General features: G+C 44.9%; 1 protein-coding gene across 1 annotated transcript in view; it reads right to left on the reverse strand.

Annotated features, from left to right (window-relative positions):
- The window catches only part of fbp2 (fructose-1,6-bisphosphatase 2), a 56,088-nt gene that overhangs the window by 16,542 nt on the left and 14,261 nt on the right, over positions 1 to 25,285 (reverse strand). Inside the window, exons 3-5 of the mRNA XM_084338170.1 lie at positions 22,100 to 22,192; positions 12,474 to 12,614; positions 517 to 654 (exon numbers count right to left, since the gene is read on the reverse strand). Coding sequence (XP_084194296.1) covers positions 517 to 654; positions 12,474 to 12,614; positions 22,100 to 22,192 — 372 coding nt within the window. The remainder of the gene's footprint in view (positions 1 to 516; positions 655 to 12,473; positions 12,615 to 22,099; positions 22,193 to 25,285) is intronic.

The following is a 25,285-nucleotide window of genomic DNA, read 5'->3' on the forward strand; positions in this document are numbered from 1 at the left end:
AATTAGAGGACAAAGGTCATGTCTACTACAGTGTGTTGTAGCGGTTATTACCACCCAGTACAAACATCACACATCATGTGGCGCTGGTGGCAACATTTGGGGCAACTTTGTAGGGCAACATTGTTGGGCAACTTTGTTGGGCAACTTCGCTCAGGAAGTAGTAGTTGTTTGTTTGATTAAATTGTATGTGATTAATTATATAGTTGTATGTTCTACATACAATTGTATATGTTGCCCAATATAGAAAAACAAACAAATGTGTCTGGTTAAAGACATGATACACTAGGCACTTTCTTCACTTAGTGGTTGACAGGTACAGTATGCTGCCCTCTCATGGTCACAGTCGGAATTTACCGTGAACATCTCTTTACATGATGTTGGGACTTAATATATATTTATGACGATTTTTAAGTTGTGTGTGTGTGAGAGAGAGAGAGAAGGAGGGAGAAACAGATAGAGGGGGGGGGGGGGGGGAAGAAAGAGAGGGAGAGAGAAAGAAAAAAAGAGTGCTCTCACCTCTGGGTGTTTCTTGTGTTCGAGGTACTCATTGATGGACGGGTGGAAGTACTTGGCGTAGCCTTCGTTGAGGCTGTAGATCTTCCCCTTGGGTTTGATCTTCACATTCCTCTCTGTCAGGATGAACTCGCCGATGGCCTGAACAATGAAGATAACTTTATAGTATAGACTCATAAGAACAAATCAATTACATTTTGTTTGTCTATATATATCCCTCCCAGTCAGGGGTAGCTAGGTGTCCTGGTGGTTAGTTAAAGAGACCGTCTTGCAACCGGAAGTTACAGGTAAGATTCCAGCAACAAGTCAATCTGTGTTGGAAGCGTCCTGGAGCAAGGCACTGAAACCCTGGGCCTAACAAAAATAATGGTTGGTTTCAGGTTGCCGACCGACCCTGCCGATTTAGGTGAGACCCAATATATTTTATGAGTTTTAAAAAAAAATTATATATTAAAAAAAAAAAAATCATTTTTTTTTTTTTTTTTTTTTTTTTAGAATAAAGTTTCATAGAAATCTTAGTCAAACATTTAGTATTATGGATATTAAACATGCTGGCAGAGTACATGCATCCATGTTGTTGTGAACATTTTAACCCTTTCACTGCCACACGACAGCCGGTTAACCCTTTCACTGTGACAATACAGAAGGTTAGCCCTTTACTATCACACAACCGACGGCGATGCTCCATCATTAGCATCATTAGCTCCGCATCCGCGGAGCTAATGATGCTAATGATGGAGCATCGCCGTCGGTTGTGTGATAGTAAAGGGCTAACCTTCTGTCGTGTGGCAGTGAAAGGGTTAATTAAATAAAGAAATTCCCTATCCATAGTCGCCGTGGGAAAGAATAAAAAAAAAAAAAAAAAAAAAAAAAAAAAATTCCCTACCTACCCATGTGACCTGACAACCAACCTGAAACCAACTATTATTTTTGTTAGGCCCTACCTGCACCAGGGGTTAACAGGACCCTGCTGTGGAGAGCAAGACACTAACACTAACAGGACCCTGCTGCAGAGAGCAAGACACTAACACTAACAGGACCCTGCTGCAGAGAGCAAGACACTAACACTAACAGGACCCTGCTGTAGAGAGCAAGACACTAACACTAACAGGACCCTGCTGTGTAGAGAGCAAGACACTAACACTAACAGGACCCTGCTGTAGAGAGCAAGACACTAACACTAACAGGACCCTGCTGTAGAGAGCAAGACACTAACACTAACAGGACCCTGCTGTAGAGAGCAAGACACTAACACTAACAGGACCCTGCTGTAGAGAGCAAGACACTAACACTAACAGGACCCTGCTGTAGAGAGCAAGACACTAACACTAACAGGACCCTGCTGTAGAGAGCAAGACACTAACACTAACAGGACCCTGCTGTAGAGAGCAAGACACTAACACTAACAGGACCCTGCTGTAGAGAGCAAGACACTAACACTAACAGGACCCTGCTGTAGAGAGCAAGACACTAACAGGACCCTGCTGTGGAGAGCAAGACACTAACACTAACAGGACCCTGCTGTAGAGAGCAAGACACTAACACTAACAGGACCCTGCTGCAGAGAGCAAGACACTAACACTAACAGGACCCTGCTGCAGAGAGCAAGACACTAACACTAACAGGACCCTGCTGTAGAGAGCAAGACACTAACACTAACAGGACCCTGCTGTAGAGAGCAAGACACTAACACTAACAGGACCCTGCTGTAGAGAGCAAGACACTAACACTAACAGGACCCTGCTGTAGAGAGCAAGACACTAACAGGACCCTGCTGTAGAGAGCAAGACACTAACACTAACAGGACCCTGCTGCAGAGAGCAAGACACTAACACTAACAGGACCCTGCTGTAGAGAGCAAGACACTAACACTAACAGGACCCTGCTGTAGAGAGCAAGACACTAACACTAACAGGACCCTGCTGTAGAGAGCAAGACACTAACAGGACCCTGCTGTAGAGAGCAAGACACTAACACTAACAGGACCCTGCTGCAGAGAGCAAGACACTAACACTAACAGGACCCTGCTGTGGAGAGCAAGACACTAACACTAACAGGACCCTGCTGTGTAGAGCAAGACACTAACACTAACAGGACCCTGCTGTAGAGAGCAAGACACTAACACTAACAGGACCCTGCTGTAGAGAGCAAGACACTAACACTAACAGGACCCTGCTGTAGAGAGCAAGACACTAACACTAACAGGACCTGCTGCTGTAGAGAGCAAGACACTAACACTAACAGGACCCTGCTGTAGAGAGCAAGACACTAACACTAACAGGACCCTGCTGTAGAGAGCAAGACACTAACACTAACAGGACCCTGCTGTGGAGAGCAAGACACTAACACTAACAGGACCCTGCTGTAGAGAGCAAGACACTAACACTAACAGGACCCTGCTGTAGAGAGCAAGACACTAACAGGACCCTGCTGTAGAGAGCAAGACACTAACACTAACAGGACCCTGCTGTAGAGAGCAAGACACTAACAGGACCCTGCTGTAGAGAGCAAGACACCAACACTAACAGGACCCTGCTGTGGAGAGCAAGACACTAACACTAACAGGACCCTGCTGTAGAGAGCAAGACACTAACAGGACCCTGCTGTAGAGAGCAAGACACTAACAGGACCCTGCTGTAGAGAGCAAGACAGAGCAAGACACTAACACTAACAGGACCCTGCTGTAGAGAGCAAGACACTGACACTAACAGGACCCTGCTGTAGAGAGCAAGACACTAACAGGACCCTGCTGTAGAGAGCAAGACACTAACACTAACAGGACCCTGCTGTAGAGAGCAAGACACTAACACTAACAGGACCCTGCTGTAGAGAGCAAGACACTGACACTAACAGGACCCTGCTGTAGAGAGCAAGACACTAACACTAACAGGACCCTGCTGTGGAGAGCAAGACACTAACACTAACAGGACCCTGCTGTAGAGAGCAAGACACTAACACTAACAGGACCCTGCTGTGGAGAGCAAGACACTAACACTAACAGGACCCTGCTGTAGAGAGCAAGACACTAACACTAACAGGACCCTGCTGTAGAGAGCAAGACACTAACACTAACAGGACCCTGCTGTAGAGAGCAAGACACTAACACTAACAGGACCCTGCTGTAGAGAGCAAGACACTAACACTAACAGGACCCTGCTGTAGAGAGCAAGACACTAACAGGACCCTGCTGTAGAGAGCAAGACACTAACACTAACAGGACCCTGCTGTGGAGAGCAAGACACTAACACTAACAGGACCCTGCTGTAGAGAGCAAGACACTAACACTAACAGGACCCTGCTGTGGAGAGCAAGACACTAACACTAACAGGACCCTGCTGTAGAGAGCAAGACACTAACACTAACAGGACCCTGCTGTAGAGAGCAAGACACTAACACTAACAGGACCCTGCTGTGAGAGAGCAAGACACTAACACTAACAGGACCCTGCTGTAGAGAGCAAGACACTAACACTAACAGGACCCTGCTGTGGAGAGCAAGACACTAACACTAACAGGACCCTGCTGTAGAGAGCAAGACACTAACACTAACAGGACCCTGCTGTAGAGAGCAAGACACTAACACTAACAGGACCCTGCTGTAGAGAGCAAGACACTAACAGGACCCTGCTGTAGAGAGCAAGACACTAACACTAACAGGACCCTGCTGTAGAGAGCAAGACACTAACACTAACAGGACCCTGCTGTAGAGAGCAAGACACTAACACTAACAGGACCCTGCTGTAGAGAGCAAGACACTAACACTAACAGGACCCTGCTGTAGAGAGCAAGACACTAACAGGACCCTGCTGTGGAGAGCAAGACACTAACACTAACAGGACCCTGCTGTAGAGAGCAAGACACTAACACTAACAGGACCCTGCTGTAGAGAGCAAGACACTAACACTAACAGGACCCTGCTGTAGAGAGCAAGACACTAACAGGACCCTGCTGTAGAGAGCAAGACACTAACACTAACAGGACCCTGCTGTAGAGAGCAAGACACTAACACTAACAGGACCCTGCTGTAGAGAGCAAGACACTAACACTAACAGGACCCTGCTGTAGAGAGCAAGACACTAACACTAACAGGACCCTGCTGTGTAGAGAGCAAGACACTAACACTAACAGGACCCTGCTGTGGAGAGCAAGACACTAACACTAACAGGACCCTGCTGTAGAGAGCAAGACACTAACACTAACAGGACCCTGCTGTAGAGAGCAAGACACTAACACTAACAGGACCCTGCTGTAGAGAGCAAGACACTAACACTAACAGGACCCTGCTGTAGAGAGCAAGACACTAACACTAACAGGACCCTGCTGCAGAGAGCAAGACACTAACAGGACCCTGCTGTAGAGAGCAAGACACTAACACTAACAGGACCCTGCTGTAGAGAGCAAGACACTAACAGGACCCTGCTGTGGAGAGCAAGACACTAACACTAACAGGACCCTGCTGTGGAGAGCAAGACACTAACACTAACAGGACCCTGCTGTAGAGAGCAAGACACTAACACTAACAGGACCCTGCTGTAGAGAGCAAGACACTAACACTAACAGGACCCTGCTGTAGAGAGCAAGACACTAACACTAACAGGACCCTGCTGTAGAGAGCAAGACACTAACAGGACCCTGCTGTAGAGAGCAAGACACTAACACTAACAGGACCCTGCTGTGGAGAGCAAGACACTAACACTAACAGGACCCTGCTGTAGAGAGCAAGACACTAACACTAACAGGACCCTGCTGTAGAGAGCAAGACACTAACACTAACAGGACCCTGCTGTGTAGAGAGCAAGACACTAACACTAACAGGACCCTGCTGTAGAGAGCAAGACACTAACACTAACAGGACCCTGCTGTAGAGAGCAAGACACTAACACTAACAGGACCCTGCTGTAGAGAGCAAGACACTAACACTAACAGGACCCTGCTGTGTAGAGAGCAAGACACTAACACTAACAGGACCCTGCTGCAGAGAGCAAGACACTAACACTAACAGGACCCTGCTGTAGAGAGCAAGACACTAACACTAACAGGACCCTGCTGTAGAGAGCAAGACACTAACACTAACAGGACCCTGCTGTGGAGAGCAAGACACTAACACTAACAGGACCCTGCTGTAGAGAGCAAGACACTAACACTAACAGGACCCTGCTGCAGAGAGCAAGACACTAACACTAACAGGACCCTGCTGTGGAGAGCAAGACACTAACACTAACAGGACCCTGCTGTAGAGAGCAAGACACTAACACTAACAGGACCCTGCTGTAGAGAGCAAGACACTAACACTAACAGGACCCTGCTGTGTAGAGAGCAAGACACTAACACTAACAGGACCCTGCTGTAGAGAGCAAGACACTAACACTAACAGGACCCTGCTGTGTAGAGAGCAAGACACTAACACTAACAGGACCCTGCTGTAGAGAGCAAGACACTAACACTAACAGGACCCTGCTGTGTAGAGAGCAAGACACTAACACTAACAGGACCCTGCTGCAGAGAGCAAGACACTAACACTAACAGGACCCTGCTGTAGAGAGCAAGACACTAACACTAACAGGACCCTGCTGTGTAGAGCAAGACACTAACACTAACAGGACCCTGCTGTAGAGAGCAAGACACTAACACTAACAGGACCCTGCTGTGGAGAGCAAGACACTAACACTAACAGGACCCTGCTGTAGAGAGCAAGACACTAACACTAACAGGACCCTGCTGTAGAGAGCAAGACACTAACACTAACAGGACCCTGCTGTAGAGAGCAAGACACTAACACTAACAGGACCCTGCTGTAGAGAGCAAGACACTAACAGGACCCTGCTGTGTAGAGAGCAAGACACTAACACTAACAGGACCCTGCTGTAGAGAGCAAGACACTAACACTAACAGGACCCTGCTGTGTAGAGCAAGACACTAACACTAACAGGACCCTGCTGCAGAGAGCAAGACACTAACACTAACAGGACCCTGCTGTAGAGAGCAAGACACTAACACTAACAGGACCCTGCTGTGTAGAGAGCAAGACACTAACACTAACAGGACCCTGCTGTAGAGAGCAAGACACTAACACTAACAGGACCCTGCTGTAGAGAGCAAGACACTAACACTAACAGGACCCTGCTGTAGAGAGCAAGACACTAACACTAACAGGACCCTGCTGTAGAGAGCAAGACACTAACACTAACAGGACCCTGCTGTAGAGAGCAAGACACCAACACTAACAGGACCCTGCTGTAGAGAGCAAGACACTAACACTAACAGGACCCTGCTGTAGAGAGCAAGACACTAACACTAACAGGACCCTGCTGTAGAGAGCAAGACACTAACACTAACAGGACCCTGCTGTAGAGAGCAAGACACTAACAGGACCCTGCTGTAGAGAGCAAGACACTAACACTAACAGGACCCTGCTGTAGAGAGCAAGACACTAACACTAACAGGACCCTGCTGTGTAGAGAGCAAGACACTAACACTAACAGGACCCTGCTGTAGAGAGCAAGACACTAACACTAACAGGACCCTGCTGTAGAGAGCAAGACACTAACAGGACCCTGCTGTAGAGAGCAAGACACTAACACTAACAGGACCCTGCTGTAGAGAGCAAGACACTAACACTAACAGGACCCTGCTGTGTAGAGAGCAAGACACTAACACTAACAGGACCCTGCTGTAGAGAGCAAGACACTAACAGGACCCTGCTGTAGAGAGCAAGACACTAACACTAACAGGACCCTGCTGTAGAGAGCAAGACACTAACACTAACAGGACCCTGCTGTAGAGAGCAAGACACTAACACTAACAGGACCCTGCTGTAGAGAGCAAGACACTAACACTAACAGGACCCTGCTGTAGAGAGCAAGACACTAACACTAACAGGACCCTGCTGTGGAGAGCAAGACACTAACACTAACAGGACCCTGCTGTGTAGAGAGCAAGACACTAACACTAACAGGACCCTGCTGTAGAGAGCAAGACACTAACAGGACCCTGCTGTAGAGAGCAAGACACTAACACTAACAGGACCCTGCTGTAGAGAGCAAGACACTAACACTAACAGGACCCTGCTGTGGAGAGCAAGACACTAACACTAACAGGACCCTGCTGTGGAGAGCAAGACACTAACACTAACAGGACCCTGCTGTAGAGAGCAAGACACTAACACTAACAGGACCCTGCTGTAGAGAGCAAGACACTAACAGGACCCTGCTGTAGAGAGCAAGACACTGACACTAACAGGACCCTGCTGTAGAGAGCAAGACACTAACAGGACCCTGCTGTAGAGAGCAAGACACTAACAGGACCCTGCTGTAGAGAGCAAGACACTAACACTAACAGGACCCTGCTGTGGAGAGAGCAAGACACTAACACTAACAGGCCCCTGCTGTAGAGAGCAAGACACTAACACTAACAGGACCCTGCTGTGGAGAGCAAGACACTAACACTAACAGGACCCTGCTGTGGAGAGCAAGACACTAACACTAACAGGACCCTGCTGTAGAGAGCAAGACACTAACACTAACAGGACCCTGCTGTAGAGAGCAAGACACTGACACTAACAGGACCCTGCTGTAGAGAGCAAGACACTAACACTAACAGGACCCTGCTGTGGAGAGCAAGACACTAACACTAACAGGACCCTGCTGTGGAGAGCAAGACACTAACACTAACAGGACCCTGCTGTAGAGAGCAAGACACTAACACTAACAGGACCCTGCTGTGGAGAGCAAGACACTAACACTAACAGGACCCTGCTGTGGAGAGCAAGACACTAACACTAACAGGACCCTGCTGTAGAGAGCAAGACACTAACACTAACAGGACCCTGCTGTAGAGAGCAAGACACTAACACTAACAGGACCCTGCTGTAGAGAGCAAGACACTAACACTAACAGGACCCTGCTGTAGAGAGCAAGACACTAACACTAACAGGACCCTGCTGCTGTAGAGAGCAAGACACTAACACTAACAGGACCCTGCTGTAGAGAGCAAGACACTAACACTAACAGGACCCTGCTGCTGTAGAGAGCAAGACACCAACACTAACAGGACCCTGCTGTGGAGAGCAAGACACTAACACTAACAGGACCCTGCTGCTGTAGAGAGCAAGACACTAACACTAACAGGACCCTGCTGCTGTAGAGAGCAAGACACTAACACTAACAGGACCCTGCTGTAGAGAGCAAGACACTAACACTAACAGGACCCTGCTGTAGAGAGCAAGACACTAACACTAACAGGACCCTGCTGTAGAGAGCAAGACACTAACACTAACAGGACCCTGCTGTAGAGAGCAAGACACTAACAGGACCCTGCTGCAGAGAGCAAGACACTAACAGGACCCTGCTGTAGAGAGCAAGACACTAACACTAACAGGACCCTGCTGTAGAGAGCAAGACACTAACACTAACAGGACCCTGCTGTAGAGAGCAAGACACTAACACTAACAGGACCCTGCTGTGGAGAGCAAGACACTAACACTAACAGGACCCTGCTGTAGAGAGCAAGACACTAACACTAACAGGACCCTGCTGTGTAGAGAGCAAGACACCAACACTAACAGGACCCTGCTGTGGAGAGCAAGACACTAACAGGACCCTGCTGTAGAGAGCAAGACACTAACACTAACAGGACCCTGCTGTGGAGAGCAAGACACTAACACTAACAGGACCCTGCTGTGGAGAGCAAGACACTAACACTAACAGGACCCTGCTGTAGAGAGCAAGACACTAACACTAACAGGACCCTGCTGTAGAGAGCAAGACACCAACACTAACAGGACCCTGCTGTGGAGAGCAAGACACTAACACTAACAGGACCCTGCTGTGGAGAGCAAGACACTAACACTAACAGGACCCTGCTGTGGAGAGCAAGACACTAACACTAACAGGACCCTGCTGTAGAGAGCAAGACACTAACACTAACAGGACCCTGCTGTAGAGAGCAAGACACTAACACTAACAGGACCCTGCTGTGTAGAGAGCAAGACACTAACACTAACAGGACCCTGCTGTGTAGAGAGCAAGACACTAACACTAACAGGACCCTGCTGTGTAGAGAGCAAGACAGGTAGGTAGGGAATTTTTTTTTTTTTTTTTTTTTTTATTCTTTCCCACGGCGACTATGGATAGGGAATTTCTTTATTTAATTAACCCTTTCACTGCCACACGACAGAAGGTTAGCCCTTTACTATCACACAACCGACGGCGATGCTCCATCATTAGCATCATTAGCTCCGCGGATGCGGAGCTAATGATGCTAATGATGGAGCATCGCCGTCGGTTGTGTGATAGTAAAGGGCTAACCTTCTGTATTGTCACAGTGAAAGGGTTAACCGGCTGTCGTGTGGCAGTGAAAGGGTTAAAATGTTCACAACAACACGGATGCATGTACTCTGCCAGCATGTTTAATATCCATAATACTAAATGTTTGACTAAGATTTCTATGAAACTTTATTCTAAAAAAAAAAAAAAAAAAAAAAAAAAAAAAAAATTTTTTTTTTTTTAATATATAATTTTTTTTTTTAAACTCATAAAATATATTGGGTCGCACCTAAATCGGCAGGGTCGGTCGGCAACCTGAAACCAACCATTATTTTTGTTAGGCCTGAGGTGCGTTGGATACTAAATGACATGATATAATGTTATGTTATGCTGTTAAAATCAAAGTCAAGAACATACATTCAAGAATTGTTCTTTGATAGGGAGGGGGGTTATAATCTGAGGGGAGAACACAATTTAAAGGTGCTAAACGTACGCACTACTAGGGGTGGGAATCATCAGTTTCATCACGATACGATACGATATCGATTCTTTGGACAACGATACGATATTTGCCGATATCACAAAGTCTGCCACGATACGATACGATACGATTCAATTCAGGTGTCTGCGATCGATATGAGGCGATATTATGTGCCCATTTAAGACAATCAGTCACATTTAGATCAACTAAAAAAAGGCTACGGAAATATCAATTGATGTATTTATTTTTGAGCTCTTCCAGACATTTAAATGAAAAACAATCTATTGTTTTTAATACAAATAGACCTCCTGTTCACTTTTGTTTTTATATATTGAGCTTTAACACACACACAGACACACACAGACACACACACACACACACACACACACACACACACACACACACACACACACACAGTCCCCCACAGCCCCCACCCCTCCTCCTTCCAAGTCCCCTCTCTCCTCTCCTGTTCTCTCTCACGGTTAGCTGCTTAGCTTTTAGCAGCCAACGCGACGTTCATTTAGATATTTAACGCGACGTTGGCATAAAGGAATGGCGACGATGCAACGCCTGTTATATGCATTTGACCCGTTGCGGGGAAAAAACTGCACAGACTTATATCGGCTCGCAAAATAGACGCTCTGTAGTGCTTTACAGCAGACGCAAACACTGCTGTAATTTCTACACGGAGTTTCACAATACTGGGCGCCGGCGGATATGACTCGCGGGGATTTTCAAAATAAGAGTATCGCAATATGAATCGATCTTTTTACGTTGCGTCGATCCTATTTGATTATTGATAATAGATCGATATATCGATCTGGATCGATGTATTGTCCCACCCCTACGCACTACCATGAGAAAACACTGCATCTCAATATGTGGAGTGAAACTGTGGAACAGTCTAAATGTGGTGCTAAAGCAATGTCCAAACATGAGACAATTCAAACTGATGTATAAGGAAATTATGTTCACAAGGTACAGGGATGAAGAAGGGTGTTTACATTTTTATTTTGTTTTCTATTTTATTTTATTTTATACATATATAGTTTTTGTTTTTTTGTTTTGCATATATATATATATATATTTTTTTTTCTTTTCTTTTCTTTTCTTTTTTATGTTTAAAATAGTACACTAATTTGAGTAGTGGAAAAGGGGTAGGATTAAATAAGTGTATACTTCTTCCTACTCCTTTTCGAACATGCAGATTGAGTTGTTTTTCTTTTTTGTTATTGTTTGTTGTATTCATTGCATGTTCGAAATAAAGACTTCAAATCAAATCAAATCAAATCAAGTCCAGCTGGGAGAAAAGGATGACATCATCACAACAGACAGTGTGCAGCATAAAGGAACAATCTGCAGTTTATATGAGGCAACACTATACACGTCTACTCAAAGAAAATAGCATACAGGGCAGTAAAACCATACAATAATAAAATGTAACAAAGCAGATACTGTGGCCAGGACAAATCATACTATTATCAAGTTTATTTTGGCACATCCCTATCCTTTTTACAAGAATGACGGAGCACATAGCAAGGCTGTTTGAAGGCTCGGGCGTGGAGTAACGCAACATGCATTATATCACCAACTCATAGCATCAAAGAGGACTTTTAACGATAGGCCCTTTTCATGGCAGCCATTTTGAACTTGTCATAGATGGGTAAACAAAGGTGCAACCATAGATATAAAATATGCATTAGTCTATATCTAGGATTAAAGGGACATTCCACCGCAAAACAACATTACACTTTGTGTGTTTGATAGGAGTGGCAACCGTTGTAGCGACCTGTACAACAACTAACAGACATTATTCTACTTTACCCTCAGGCCCTAACACGTCCATTTTATTCCACATATTTCAAAGCATCAATTGTTTTCTTCTTTTTCTCCCACCCCCCAATTTAGTCTTCATGCCAACCTCCTGGTTCTTGCGCATCTGTCTGGGGAGAGTGGAGACTACCACCTTCCTCTTCTTCCGATACATCAGCTAGGAGTAACGCGCGCAAGGTTCACAATATCACCCCCAGATCCCCTCACTGCTGAACAGCAGGAGTCACTGTTGCAACGACCAAAAATACTAAAAACTCATGATCTCGGTCTCGTCCTGCTCGTCATTATTGATTGTCTTGGTCTTGCTTGGGTCTTGGATTTCTTGAAATTCATACAACAAAAACTCAAAAACTCACAAAAACACAGATGACAAAACACACTCACCGGGTCCAACATGAAGAAGTTGAGGCCGGCACCCGTGCTCAGGGCGACCAGGGTGGCGCTGCCGTAAAGAGCGTATCCCGCACACACAATCTGGTTGCCTGGCTGCAGAGCATCTTGGACTGTGGGCTCGCCTGTCGAATTCTGGAAGAGCAGAGCATGACACACACACACACACACACACAGCTGAGAGCTAGGAGGACTGACAGTGATGGAAGACATGACCCTACCTGCTCGCTTGTATACAAATATCCGTGTTCGAGCCAATCAACAATACCAACTGAGTCACGTGATTAAGTTGCCCACTACCTGCGCAAGCTGCTGCGCTAAAACAGTACGACGACAGGGCTCTATGGAGAAACCATGACACTCCCCTGACTAAAAGTATAGTTTCAAACGAAAGCGTCTGGATGTCATTTGGCCAAATCAGCATGGCTGTGAGTGTGAGTCTTTCACCTTTTACATATCTAGCTTTGGCATGGATTGATTGTTTAGATCGCTAGCATGGCTAATGAATGCAAATATATTGTAGTCTGCTCCGTTGTTCTGACCAGGATTACGCTCCTTTTGCCCCCTTGATGCACACCGAGTCTGACGTGTACAGCGAACAGCTCATCTAAAATACATGGGGACAGTAATCAAATTGCAACATTAGTCGATTATACTTGGATAAATCACACTATATAAAATCAATATTATATTATTATATTATATATAAATATATAATGTCAATATTAACACTATATAAATACAAGAAATAGGCATGTTGAAAGTGAACTTGCAAAATATCATTCTCTACAACTTGAAATTGTGGAAATAACTAATGGTATGTAAATATAAATTATATTATTGATATTAATGATATTATTCAAACTGGACTGATTCATAATGGTATTACCTAATTACCATTACGAATTGGTATTATAATGCTGTTTTAGCATATAGGGATATGGACCCCATGAAATGACCACTGTTTACAACTTTACAGCATTGGTTCTCAGACTCAGGTTAGGAGAACCCTCAGACTAACAGGTGACAGGTCAGGGATCCCTATTCGGCCAGATCTAGTCTCGGGGACACCCATCCTGAAAATACGTTTGTTAGGTGTGATTTAGACCAGAATTCCATAACTGTGTATATACTGTAGGAGGGGAAGTAATCTGCCATGTGAAAACTATGATCAGATTCAGAATAGTCATTCTTAAATATTCTCCCATTAGGCTTAACTTCTAGTGAATAAAATATTATTATATATTAGTGAAATTAAACTATTACTCATTTTGTTTGGGACCCCCTGGACCCAGGGGCGGAGCTTCCTACAGGCGATATAGGCGGTTGCCTGGGGGCGCCAAAATTTAAATTAAAATAAAAAAATAAAATAATAAAAAATAAAAATGTCTCTCTCTGCGCAGATTTGGCGCCCTCCTCTATATCTGCAACCATTATTTTTACATGAAAAAAATTCGAACATAAGGGAAAATGAGCCAAGGTGTTCACAGTCAGAGCATGCTAGAGCGCTGTGCATTGATGGGTATCGGTCAAGTGTTAGAGAACTATGAAGAGGCAAAAGCCATCCGGCCATCCAGTATAAAAAGAGAAGAAAAGAAGAAGACGAGAAACGTGCCAAGGTGAAAGGTATGCAATTTTGTACAACTTCCAAGACCTGCCACACCAAGAGCTGATGAAGCAAGCAGAGGCACTTGTACACACCTTAAACCATGGAGGGCAATCTGAATTGGATGGGACGGAGCTGGCTCAGGAGTTGGACAATTTGATGTGATTGATGACTTTGCAGCGAGGAAGGCCAGAAGGATTGCACTGTAAATGGAAACCAGTAGGAGCTACAGGCTAACCTTGAAGTGTGATGATAGGGAGTGGAATGTAAATAGTTCTTTAGACAAAGTGAATTTGTAATTTTTATTTATTTGTTTGTTTATTTAGCATATTATATTTTGATTATATATGTGTAACATATTTTACAATACATAATTTTCTTTTAAAGCAAATTTGCACGTTATTTTATTGTTTGTTATTGTTATTATTATTGCTTGTTAGCTAAGTTGTTTGTTTTAATTCTTTAGTGTGCACTTTACATTTCTTATTAATTTTCTTTGAAAGCAAATTTGCACATTATTTTATTGTTTGTTATTGTTATTATTATTATTGTGTGTTAGCTAAGTTGTTTATTTGTTTGAATTCTTTAGTGTGCACTTTACATTTATTCTTAGCTCTTGTTCTTGCTTGTAAAAAATAAAGGTGCAGTACTTTACTGTATAACTGTTAACCCTTTCTGTGTATTGTCGCAGTGAAAAAGGTTAACCGGTTGGTAGCGCGGCGTTGTTTTGATTTTGGGGGGGGGGGGGGGGGGGGGGCGCAGTGGTGAATCTCGCCTAGGGCGCCAAATGTGCTAGGTCCGCCCCTGCCTGGACCCTATTTCCCTGGGGGACCCCGGACCCCACGTTGAGAACCACTAAACTGACCGCGTGTAGTCTTACCAACGCAGTTGCAGTTCCGCGATCTGATTGGCCACTGACGTTTCTCTCTGCGCCAATCGCGTTACGCCTATTTCTGAAGACTACACGCCGCTGGGGAGCTTCATTACTTCAGGCAACCAACTTGCGCCTAGCACGCCCCGGCGGCGATGCGGCAGCGGCAGAGCGCAGCGGCAGGCGGCAGCGGCAGAGGCGCGCAGGTTGCCGCACGCAATCCCCCCTGTTTTAACATTGACGGTTAGCTCAACTCGTTCGCTGCCTTGCTGTGGAGCCTATGGTCTAGTTCAGTGGTTCCCAAAGTCGGGGTCGCGACCCAAAGGTGGGCCGCGAGCAGCCACGGATGGGCTGCGAGATGATTTAAAAAAACAAACAAAAAAAAACAAAAAAAAATTATTTTTTTATTTTTTGTATTTAATTTTTTTTTGTCAGGCCACTGAACTTAGAAGCAGGCCAGGACAGTGTTTCTAGTTGTATTCTAAAATTCTATTCTATTGTATTCTAAAATGTGACTATTATGGTTTTATATTAACTTAATAAATAAACAAAAACGAAAAATCTACTTATTTCAACGAACATTTCAAACTAAATAACAGATTATGCACATAAAACGCTGAAAACAACCGAAGCAACAATAGTATTTTAATGAGGCTATTATTATTATCATTATTATTTTGCAACAAGTTAGCCCTCTCATAAATAGCACATATAAATGAATAACTAACTTGAACTAACTTAATAGGATTGAAGTGATATTTGGCTTAAAAAATCGGTCACCTGACAAAAAAAAAAAAAAAAAAAGCCTGACGATGTGCATTGGGCCGCGGCTCTCTGACGCCTTATTTTCTGGGCCCCGGCCTGAAAAGTTTGGGAACCCCTGGTCTAGTTGGTGACAAGTTCGAATCACTTCAATTTTTTTTTTTTTTTTTTCGTTTAATTAATTTATCGCCTCTCTATATAAACGTCTTTCTTTCGCCGGTTAAGTTTAGGCATTCTTTCGGAGTTGGTTAAGGTTAGGGTTAAGTTTAGGCATTCTTTCGGAGTTGGTTAAGGTTAGGGTTAAGTTTAGGCATTCTTTCGGAGTTGGTTAAGGTTAGAGTTTGTCGCAGAGCATGGCAATAGAATGCAGCCTATTTCCGCAGTGCCGCTCTCTCGCTCTGCCGCGGTCACATGGGCGTTGTGGCCAATCAGAGAAACGCTGAACGCAAGTTGGTTGCCTGAAGTGTTGACGCCGCCGGGGAGCCTCCCAGGCAAAACGTAAGCGACACGAGGAGAGATTTATATTTAATACCAATAGACCGAGCTTAAATCCCTCTCGAGTGGATCAAATCCTCCAGCGTGGGAATGGCGCTCTGCCAACACATCCGCTGGAGATGCAGGAGGAGGAAAATATAGCCAAGAGTGTCTGAGTTGAGTTATATGGATTAGATCAAAATGCATCTTTTAACTCTGGTTCAAAGGGGCACGCTTCTGCACAGGCATCACAACAGGAAAGTACGGTGGATGTTTGAATGTTTGCGCTACACTTGTATGACTATCTTGGAAGGACACAGGTGGATGAAACGGCGCTCCTCCAGACAAACTCTGACCACAGTCATTTACCTAGTATGGTTTTGTCAATAGTTCAATGTACAATTGTGTTTGTTTGTACAGTGTCTCCTCCCCCCCCCCCCTCAATGTACAGTGTTACTTGTTTATACAGTGTGCCCCCCGGCCCCCCCCCCCCCCCCCCCCCCCCAACCACCTCCAATGTAAATTACCCAGTATGGTTGTCAATATCCCAATGTACCCAACCCCCCCCACCCAACCTCCTCCAATGTACAGTTTCTACGTCAAATGTATATACTCCCTTTTCTTGACTCCTTCTGTATCACAAACAGTACTGTATTTGCAAATCTGGTATGTCATAAATGTATAGATGTAGCAGTACTGACTATCTGTATGTCATGTATGTCATATATGTCTATATGAATTGAAAATGGGGGACCCTGATGGAACAAGACAAACGTCTTTCTCAGGTCTGCATCCCCTTAACAATTGTATGTATTGAGCCGTACTGTATTGTACCCATTCTGCAATCTGTTAAATAAAGTTTTCATTCATTCATTCATTCACACAGGGTTATTAAAGTGGCCAATCAGATCGCGGAACCCGAACGCAGAACTGCAACTGCGTTGGTAAAAGACTACACGCAAACTGACCAGACACATGAATTAGCAGGGTTGTAGCGCCCTCTGGTGTCTATCCAGTGTTACTGTCCCCAGGCCGGTCACACCATGCAGTGATTTGTAACGTTGATTTGATTTGCAGCATGGGTTCAGTGATACTGTAGACCTGTGTTGTTATGTAGCCTTAGCTTCTAGTTTGGATTTCCATGTGTTACTTAAAGAAGGCTTAGTTACAGGACATGGACCAAGAAAAAACCATTTTGAATTCAGAGGTGTTCATTAAGTTCATTAGAGTTCATTAATGTCTCTAATTTTGGTTTCAGTCAGGGGTTTGATAAGATAAGATGTCCTTTATTGATCTTTATTGTATGTGTATGGTAGGGTCATAGAAGAAAGACATAAATATAGGCAATACAATTCAATCTGAATATAAAAATATGAGAAAAATAAACGGTGTAAACATACATTTAAATTTAAATTAAATTAAAAATTCTCTATTGCCTATATTTATTGTAAAAATTATATAACTGATATATTTATGTCTTTTTACTATTACCCTGCCCATACCTGTACCCACCCCCCCCCCCCCCTTCCCCCATGCTGCTTATCTTAGCTTATCTTATCTTATCTATCTTATCTTATCTTATCTTATATTATCTTATCTTGTCTTATCTTATCTTATCTTATCTTACCCCACAGGGCCAAGTTGTGAAAGTGTGGTAGGGGAGAAGAGGTACAACCTTTTAATGGAAAATAAATTACTTTCATCCTATCTGAATGAAAATGTACACATTGAATCTGCATACAATTTGTATTATGACCTTTATATATTTTGTAAGAATATATATATATATATATATTTTTTTTTTTACTTTTTTCTTTTTGTATTTTTATGTGTGTTAAAAGTATATTTGTACCCATATGAAGAAATAGAAGAATAGAATATCTTTATTTATCAAGCACATTTTTACATATACCTGAAGTTCGTCCTGTGCATTTAACCATCCCCACTAGTTAGGATCAGTGTCCATGTCCCTGTCCCAGTGCCCAGGGACCAACCGTGTCCCAGTGCCCAGGGACCAACCGTGTCCCAGTGCCCAGGGACCAACCGTGTCCCAGTGCCCAGGGACCAACCGTGTCCCAGTGCCCAGGGACCAACCGTGTCCCAGTGCCCAGGGACCAACCATGTCCCAGTGCCCAGGGACCAACCATGTCCCAGTGCCCAGGGACCAACCATGTCCCAGTGCCCAGGGACCAACTCAACCATGTCCCAGTGCCCAGGGACCAACCATGTCCCAGTGCCCAGGGACCAACTCAACCATGTCCCAGTGCCCAGGGACCAACCATGTCCCAGTGCCCAGGGACCAACTCAACCATGTCCCAGTGCCCAGGGACCAACCATGTCCCAGTGCCCAGGGACCAACCATGTCCCAGTGCCCAGGGACCAACCATGTCCCAGTGCCCAGGGACCAACCATGTCCCAGTGCCCAGGGACCAACTCAACCATGTCCCAGTGCCCAGGGACCAACCATGTCCCAGTGCCCAGGGACCAACCATGTCCCAGTGCCCAGGGACCAACCATGTCCCAGTGCCCAGGGACCAACCATGTCCCAGTGCCCAGGGACCAACCATGTCCCAGTGCCCAGGGACCAACCATGTCCCAGCGCCCAGGGACCAACCATGTCCCAGTGCCCAGGGACCAACCGTGTCCCAGTGCCCAGGGACCAACCATGTCCCAGTGCCCAGGGACCAACCATGTCCCAGTGCCCAGGGACCAACTCAACCATGTCCCAGTGCCCAGGGACCAACCATGTCCCAGCGCCCAGGGACCAACCATGTCCCAGCGCCCAGGGACCAACCATGTCCCAGCGCCCAGGGACCAACTCAGAAAGGGGACTTAGAGTATACTTGCAATATACTGTAGTTTTGGGACTTAAATGTGCTTTCGTGTACTAACTCAGTATGCTAGTCATTAATATGCTGTAAGTGAAATCTAAGTACATTAAAGGGGAACTATTTTACTATTTCTTTCACTATTTGGGCACTTTTACACAATTCCTGTGAGTCTATGGAACACCTCTGTAATATATATATTTTTTTTTATTCATTGTTTTGTATTTCTAATCAAGTCCTCAAAAACAGCATTTTTCTACCTCAAGATCTCGAGCTGTTTTGAGCCTGGGCTCCTAAACCACTGCGCCGGGCCGGCCCCGCCTGAACATTAACATGCAGCCTGGGCTCCTAAACCACTGCGCCGGGCCGGCCCCGCCTGAACATTAACATGCAGCGGTGACTATATGACATCACATATAGGCACATTTTCAAACGACTCAGTTCAGTGAGGGTGAATATTGTGAGAGGAGAATTGGAAGAATGCGCCAATATGAGAATTTTGAGACATAGATCATATTAATATAAGTTCACATAGCTAGGAAACAATGCTAAACACTCAAAAAGGCCATTTATAAGATAGTTCCCCTTTAAAAAAAGGTGTTTACCAAACTTAAGTTGTACTTAAGTAAAAAGTTTGCATTTTTGTAGCTCATTGTCTGCATTTTTTACCTCATTACCTGCATTTTTACTTCATTGTACTTAGGTTGTACCTTAGTTTGTATATTGTATATATATATTTTTTAATTTTTTTTTTTTTATCCCATGTCCAGGAACTGAGCCCTATAGTTCTCCTGATAGGCCATTTCAGCAGTGAAGTTGCTGAGTGAGTGAGTGAGTGAGTGAGTGAGTGAGTGAGTGAGTGAGTGAGTGAGTGAGTGAGTGAGTGAGTGAGTGAGTGAGTGAGTGAGAGTACATCTACATAGCTTAGCCGCTCTGCTGGGCTGCTACCTCGTCAAGCTGCAGGGAAGACAAAGATACATGTGTTAAACAGCTGCCAGAGACACACACGCGCACACACACACACACACACACACACACACACACACACACACACACACACACACACACACACACACACACACACACACACACACACACACACACACACACACACACACACACACACACACACACACACACACACACACACACACACACACACACACACAGGGGCGTGCACAGATAGGGCCGAAAGGGGTCTTAAAAAAATATATATATATATATATTATTTTAATATGCAGACGAAAATGTATACTGCTATCTGATTCTGAGGTTGCTAATTATTCTAGTAAGAACAGTGGTATGTTCTGAAGCCTGATTGAAATTCCTCCATGATACTGTTTTCTGTAAGAAAGCAGTTTATTTAGTTATGATGGAGTGTGGCGTAAGCTTGAGACCAAACTTCACTATTTCGTTCATCCTGTCATTAAAGGGAAGGGAGCAGGAAGAGCAGGATGGCTCTTCCTCATGCTTTGGGTTTGTGGACTAGTGCAGATCCATTGCAATGTTGTTGTAGTCCATCGTAGCAGTTCTGATACTGGAGTTTTCTGAAGGCTATTCTGGTTTGCTGGACTTGTTGGAGTTGGAGTGCAGGGCATGCTGTGGCAAAGTCATTATGGTCTGGCGTTGTGGGGGATGGTGTGACGGTTGTCCATGGTTGCGTGGCAGAATCCATGTTGGAGGTGGTTTTTCCCCAGATGTGTTTAGGGTAAATCCATTCTTTCTGAAGAGGCTTCTGTGGTCCCAGAACAGATTGCAGTTGTCAATAAAGTACATTTTGAGTGGGGGACAGGCGATTAGAAGCCATCTGTTTAGAGCCATCACTCTACTGAGACGCTTCATTCCTGGCCTAGTTGAAGGGATGGGGCTATTTTTTCAAGATCTTTGGAGCCTAGTCATTTTCGCCGTTCAGTGAAGTCCCTTTTTAGTGTTTCTGTCTGTTCCTTGGAGATATCCTTTCCTCCAGCATGAATCGCCGGTTTTGTGGGAAGACGGATACATTTTCTTATGTCACACATCATTTCATCATGGAAGCAGTATATTTTTCTATTTATCTTACCATCAATGTTGATATTTGTTATAGTAGAATCACCAACAATGAGTGTTATTGGCTCAGTGGTCAGCTGTTGATTATTGTCTCGCTGCGCACCTCATCACGTCGTTCCATTTGAGCAGCACAAGGCTGATCTGCGCGCCGGGTCCTCCCATGGAGGCGCAGGCTCACGTTCATCTCACTGTTTATATTCCCCAGTGTCCAGTCAATCTTGTTGGGGATCTGAAGATCTCAGATAACGTTGTCAGATTGTCATAATCCAACGTCCAAAAGATATTGTCAGGTGTACGAAATTAAAGCAATACTGTTCTGGTTGAGCAGATTTAAAACGAGTAGGTATAGCACCACTAATTTGTAAGAACTGGAGCCACGCGGAGCCTTGCATCGTGCACACGTCGCCATCTTGGGTCAGTTTCATTCAAAAATCGTCATCTCAAGTACGGCTTGTCTGTAGATGTCCACAGCAGTCTTTGCAGGGGGACATATCCGTGGTGAGGGAATATCCATGTTTTAATCCCAGGTTACATACGGGGCTAGGCGGCTAAACTAGTGATAGCTAAACTAAATGGTGATCCAAAGCGCTTTACATTTTACCCATTCACTCACACATTCAGACACCGATGGCAGAGGCAACCATGCAAGGTGCCAATCTGCTCATCGGGAGCAGTTAGGGGTTAAGTGTCTTGCTCAAGGACACTTCGACACGCTGCCCGGGAGGAGCGGGAATGGAACCGGGAACCTCCGGATTACCAGACGACTGCTCTACCTCCCGAGCCACTGTCGCCCTAAACTAGGCTAATGATGGGTGACGCTCCGACTAATGAATGAATTTTTTTTAAATAGAGTTAAAAGTTCCAAGGAGGTGCCAAAGGAACTATAGACTAGCATAGCAGGTCTTAAACGTTAACGGACATTAAAGCAGCTGTTGAGCAGCATTTGTGTAGCATTTATGTAAAAGAAATAGCAGGAGCAGCGATGAAAAGCGTGTTGCAGTGTCAGAAGCAGGACGCAGTCCCATAGACTCACTCTTTTATAGATGGCAAAAATTGTGCCGATGGAGGCCAAGCAGTCGATGTTACTGGAGCCGTCCAGAGGATCAAAACACACCACGTACTTGCCCTGGAGAGGAAATGAGACAAGACAGACATGTAAGGCAATGATACAAATGGAAACTCTTTGGACAACTTTGATTGACAAATGACAACCACAGAAGCCTATTGCATTGAGGGTATGGAGGACTAACAACCACAGAAGCCTATTGCATTGAGGGTATGGAGGACTAACAACCACAGAAGCCTATTGCATTGAAGGAATGGTTTACAAATCTGAAGGCACAGTTTACAAATCAGCGGGTGTGGATTACAAAGCCCTGTAGAAGGGGGGGTGGGGGTGTACAGCTGACTCTCTGGCTGACGTGCCCCTCCGGACCAAATAAGCACTTGCCGACATTCACTCTCTCTTTTTAAGTTATAACACAAAACTAGTGGTGTCATATAAAACTATATAATGAGAGGAATCCGTAGGTGCCGGTACTTGTTGGGAAGGGAGGCTAAATAATGCTCCAATCTTAGACAGGGAACATTTCTCAAAGGGGTCTCTTGACCTCTCACCTAGAGAAATGCCATTGCTGTTGAACAGAGGTGGAAACATACTCCATGAGACTTGAAAGGTGTTTAAAAGTTGTGTATGTGCCTTTTATCTTTGCTAACATTACTGTATTACTCTATAACATTCAAATGCACACATCAATTCTTCCTGCTTACCTCTACTTCTAAAAGTGAACTATCATCGTTGGCTCTACTTAGCCTACTTAACCATTGAATAATTGAATAATGGTTAAGTAGGCTAAGTAGAGCCAACGATGATAGTTTACTTTCCATGGGTATAGGGTTAGTGTCTCTATGGTCTAAGGCAGGGGTCTGCAACCTTTACTATCAAAAGAGCCATTTTGCCCCCTCCTGCATGAAATAAAATCTGCAAAACCTATTTACCCTTAAAATGAAGATAACACAGTGTATAACGTTTTATATATACTTATACTATATATAGAGAGGGATTGGAATTTATTCAAAAGCTATAATATAGTATTTCTATAGTGTATGTATAGTATTATATAATATTTTCCGTACGGTGTCAAGAAGAGACGGGCAGAGATTACCACTGGCACCAAATCCATTCCAAATAAGAGACAACGGACCCTGCACTTTGTTGGTGGTGTGAAAATATGCCTACAAACATTAAATATCTTTGGAACCGTTTGTATTAAATTATATCTGAATCGGGAGATTATCTTCTCTGTCAAATATTGAAAGTGTATCTCATCATCATCAGGTGGCTTCTTCGTTCCGAAGGTTGCCTATTACTCTCCAACCCATTCTGTCCCCACTTCTTCTCTCCAACTCCGTGACTCATCCTCTCACTCCGCTCCAATCACAGACGTCGTCTACCCAGCCTCTTCTTGGTCTTCCACTTCCTCTCTTTCCATCTACCTTCCCCATCACAACCTTCTTGAACATCTCCCCGCTGGATCCTCTCAGCACATGCCGGCAAAACTCCATCTTTCTCTTTTTCAACCTCTCCAGCAGCTGTCCTCCTTGCATACCCGCTCTTCTCAGTACCTCTTCATTCTTGATCTTCCATGTTATCTTCAGCATCTTCCTCAGTGTCCACATTTCAAAAGAGTCTATGATCCCCTTTGCCTCTTCATTCAGCATCCATGCCTCTGCTCCGTATGAAAAGACTGACATAACGTACGTTTCCAAAATCTCTTCGTTTCGTCTCAATTCTTTATGATTCCAGAACGCGCTCTTTGCAATTCCGGTTCTTCTCTTAATGTCCATGTTAGCTCTTCCACCTTCACTGATCCAGCTTCCAAGGTACATGTACTCTTTCACTTGTTCAAGTTTTTCTCCATCCACCTGTATTTTTACAAATAGTTCCTGGTGTTTTTTCAATGATCATTACTTTTGTTTTCTTTGTGTTTAGCGACATTCCATAGTTTTTACATTCGGCATTCAGCTTATTCATCATGTCCTGTAGATCTTCTTGATAGTTACAGACTATAGCGTCATCAGCATATCTTATGTTGGTGATGTTCTCTTCGCCATATTTTACTCCTTTCCCTCCTCTCAGACCTTTAAAAAAAATTTTGTATCCACTTTTTCTCCTTATTTTCTATTTTTCTCTCATCCCAATTTCGCTTCGCCAATTCTCCCTTCAATTCTCCCCTCCCCTGTCTCAAACGTTGCTAGACTATGCCTCCCACTGGTCGGCTGCAGTGAGGCCCAAGCCTTGCATCACGTGTCCCCTCCGGTACACGAGGAGGCAGCTGTCGCATCTTTTCACCTGAACAGCGCGATCTCTCAGTGGCGAGGAGTAGCGCGTGGGAGGCTCATGCTGCCCCCGATACTTCCTGATTCTACTGTATAGGCGCACCAACCGACCTGTAGGAGTCGCTGTCCACAACGTCCAATCCCCACCCACCGGCTTTCCCACCCTCTAATACTGCCAATTGTATTAGTATGAACGACCAGCCAAGCCGGTAGCAACGCAGAGAGCTGGGCTCGATATCAGCATCTCCTGCGTTAGTGGCGAGCGCCTTGCCCACTGCGCCACTTAGCCGCCCCTCTCAGACCTTTTTTCATCAGTGATTCACTGTACATATTAAAGAGTACAGGGGACAAGATGCATCCTTGTCTTACACCCTATCGATGAGGGTGTAAGACGATGAGCCGATGCAGCTGGGAGCTCTGAGCCTCTCTGACGCGGAGAGACAGAGGCGGGTCAACGAGAAGCGCTGCTTTCGCTGCGACCGCACAGGGCATCGTTTCGCTACCTGTCGGGGCTTCTCGGGAAACGGAGGGGCCCGCTAGACCTGGGGAAGGTATTAGCAGGTGGGCACTTCTCTCCGGTCATGGATGACACACGCACATTTTTTTATGTCACTGTTGGGTGGGGGGATTCTTTTAAAACGACCAGGGCTTTGGTGGATTCAGGGGCTGCGGGCAACTTAATTCATGTGGGGGTGGCTCTAGAGTGGGGGGTTCCTTTAGAGACTCTAGAAGTACCCATTCCAGTCCGATCATTAGACGGTCAACCACTTGGCAGTGGAGTTATTACTCAGCGCACCGGGCAGCTGTGGGTTCAGGTGGCGGGTAACAATTGGGAGTATTTGCAATTTTTTGTTGTCATGTCTCCTCACTCTGACATTGT

Source organism: Notolepis coatsorum, assembly GCF_963971535.1.
Source record: "Notolepis coatsorum genome assembly, chromosome: 2".
In the NCBI taxonomy this organism is placed as follows: domain Eukaryota; kingdom Metazoa; phylum Chordata; class Actinopteri; order Aulopiformes; family Paralepididae; genus Notolepis; species Notolepis coatsorum.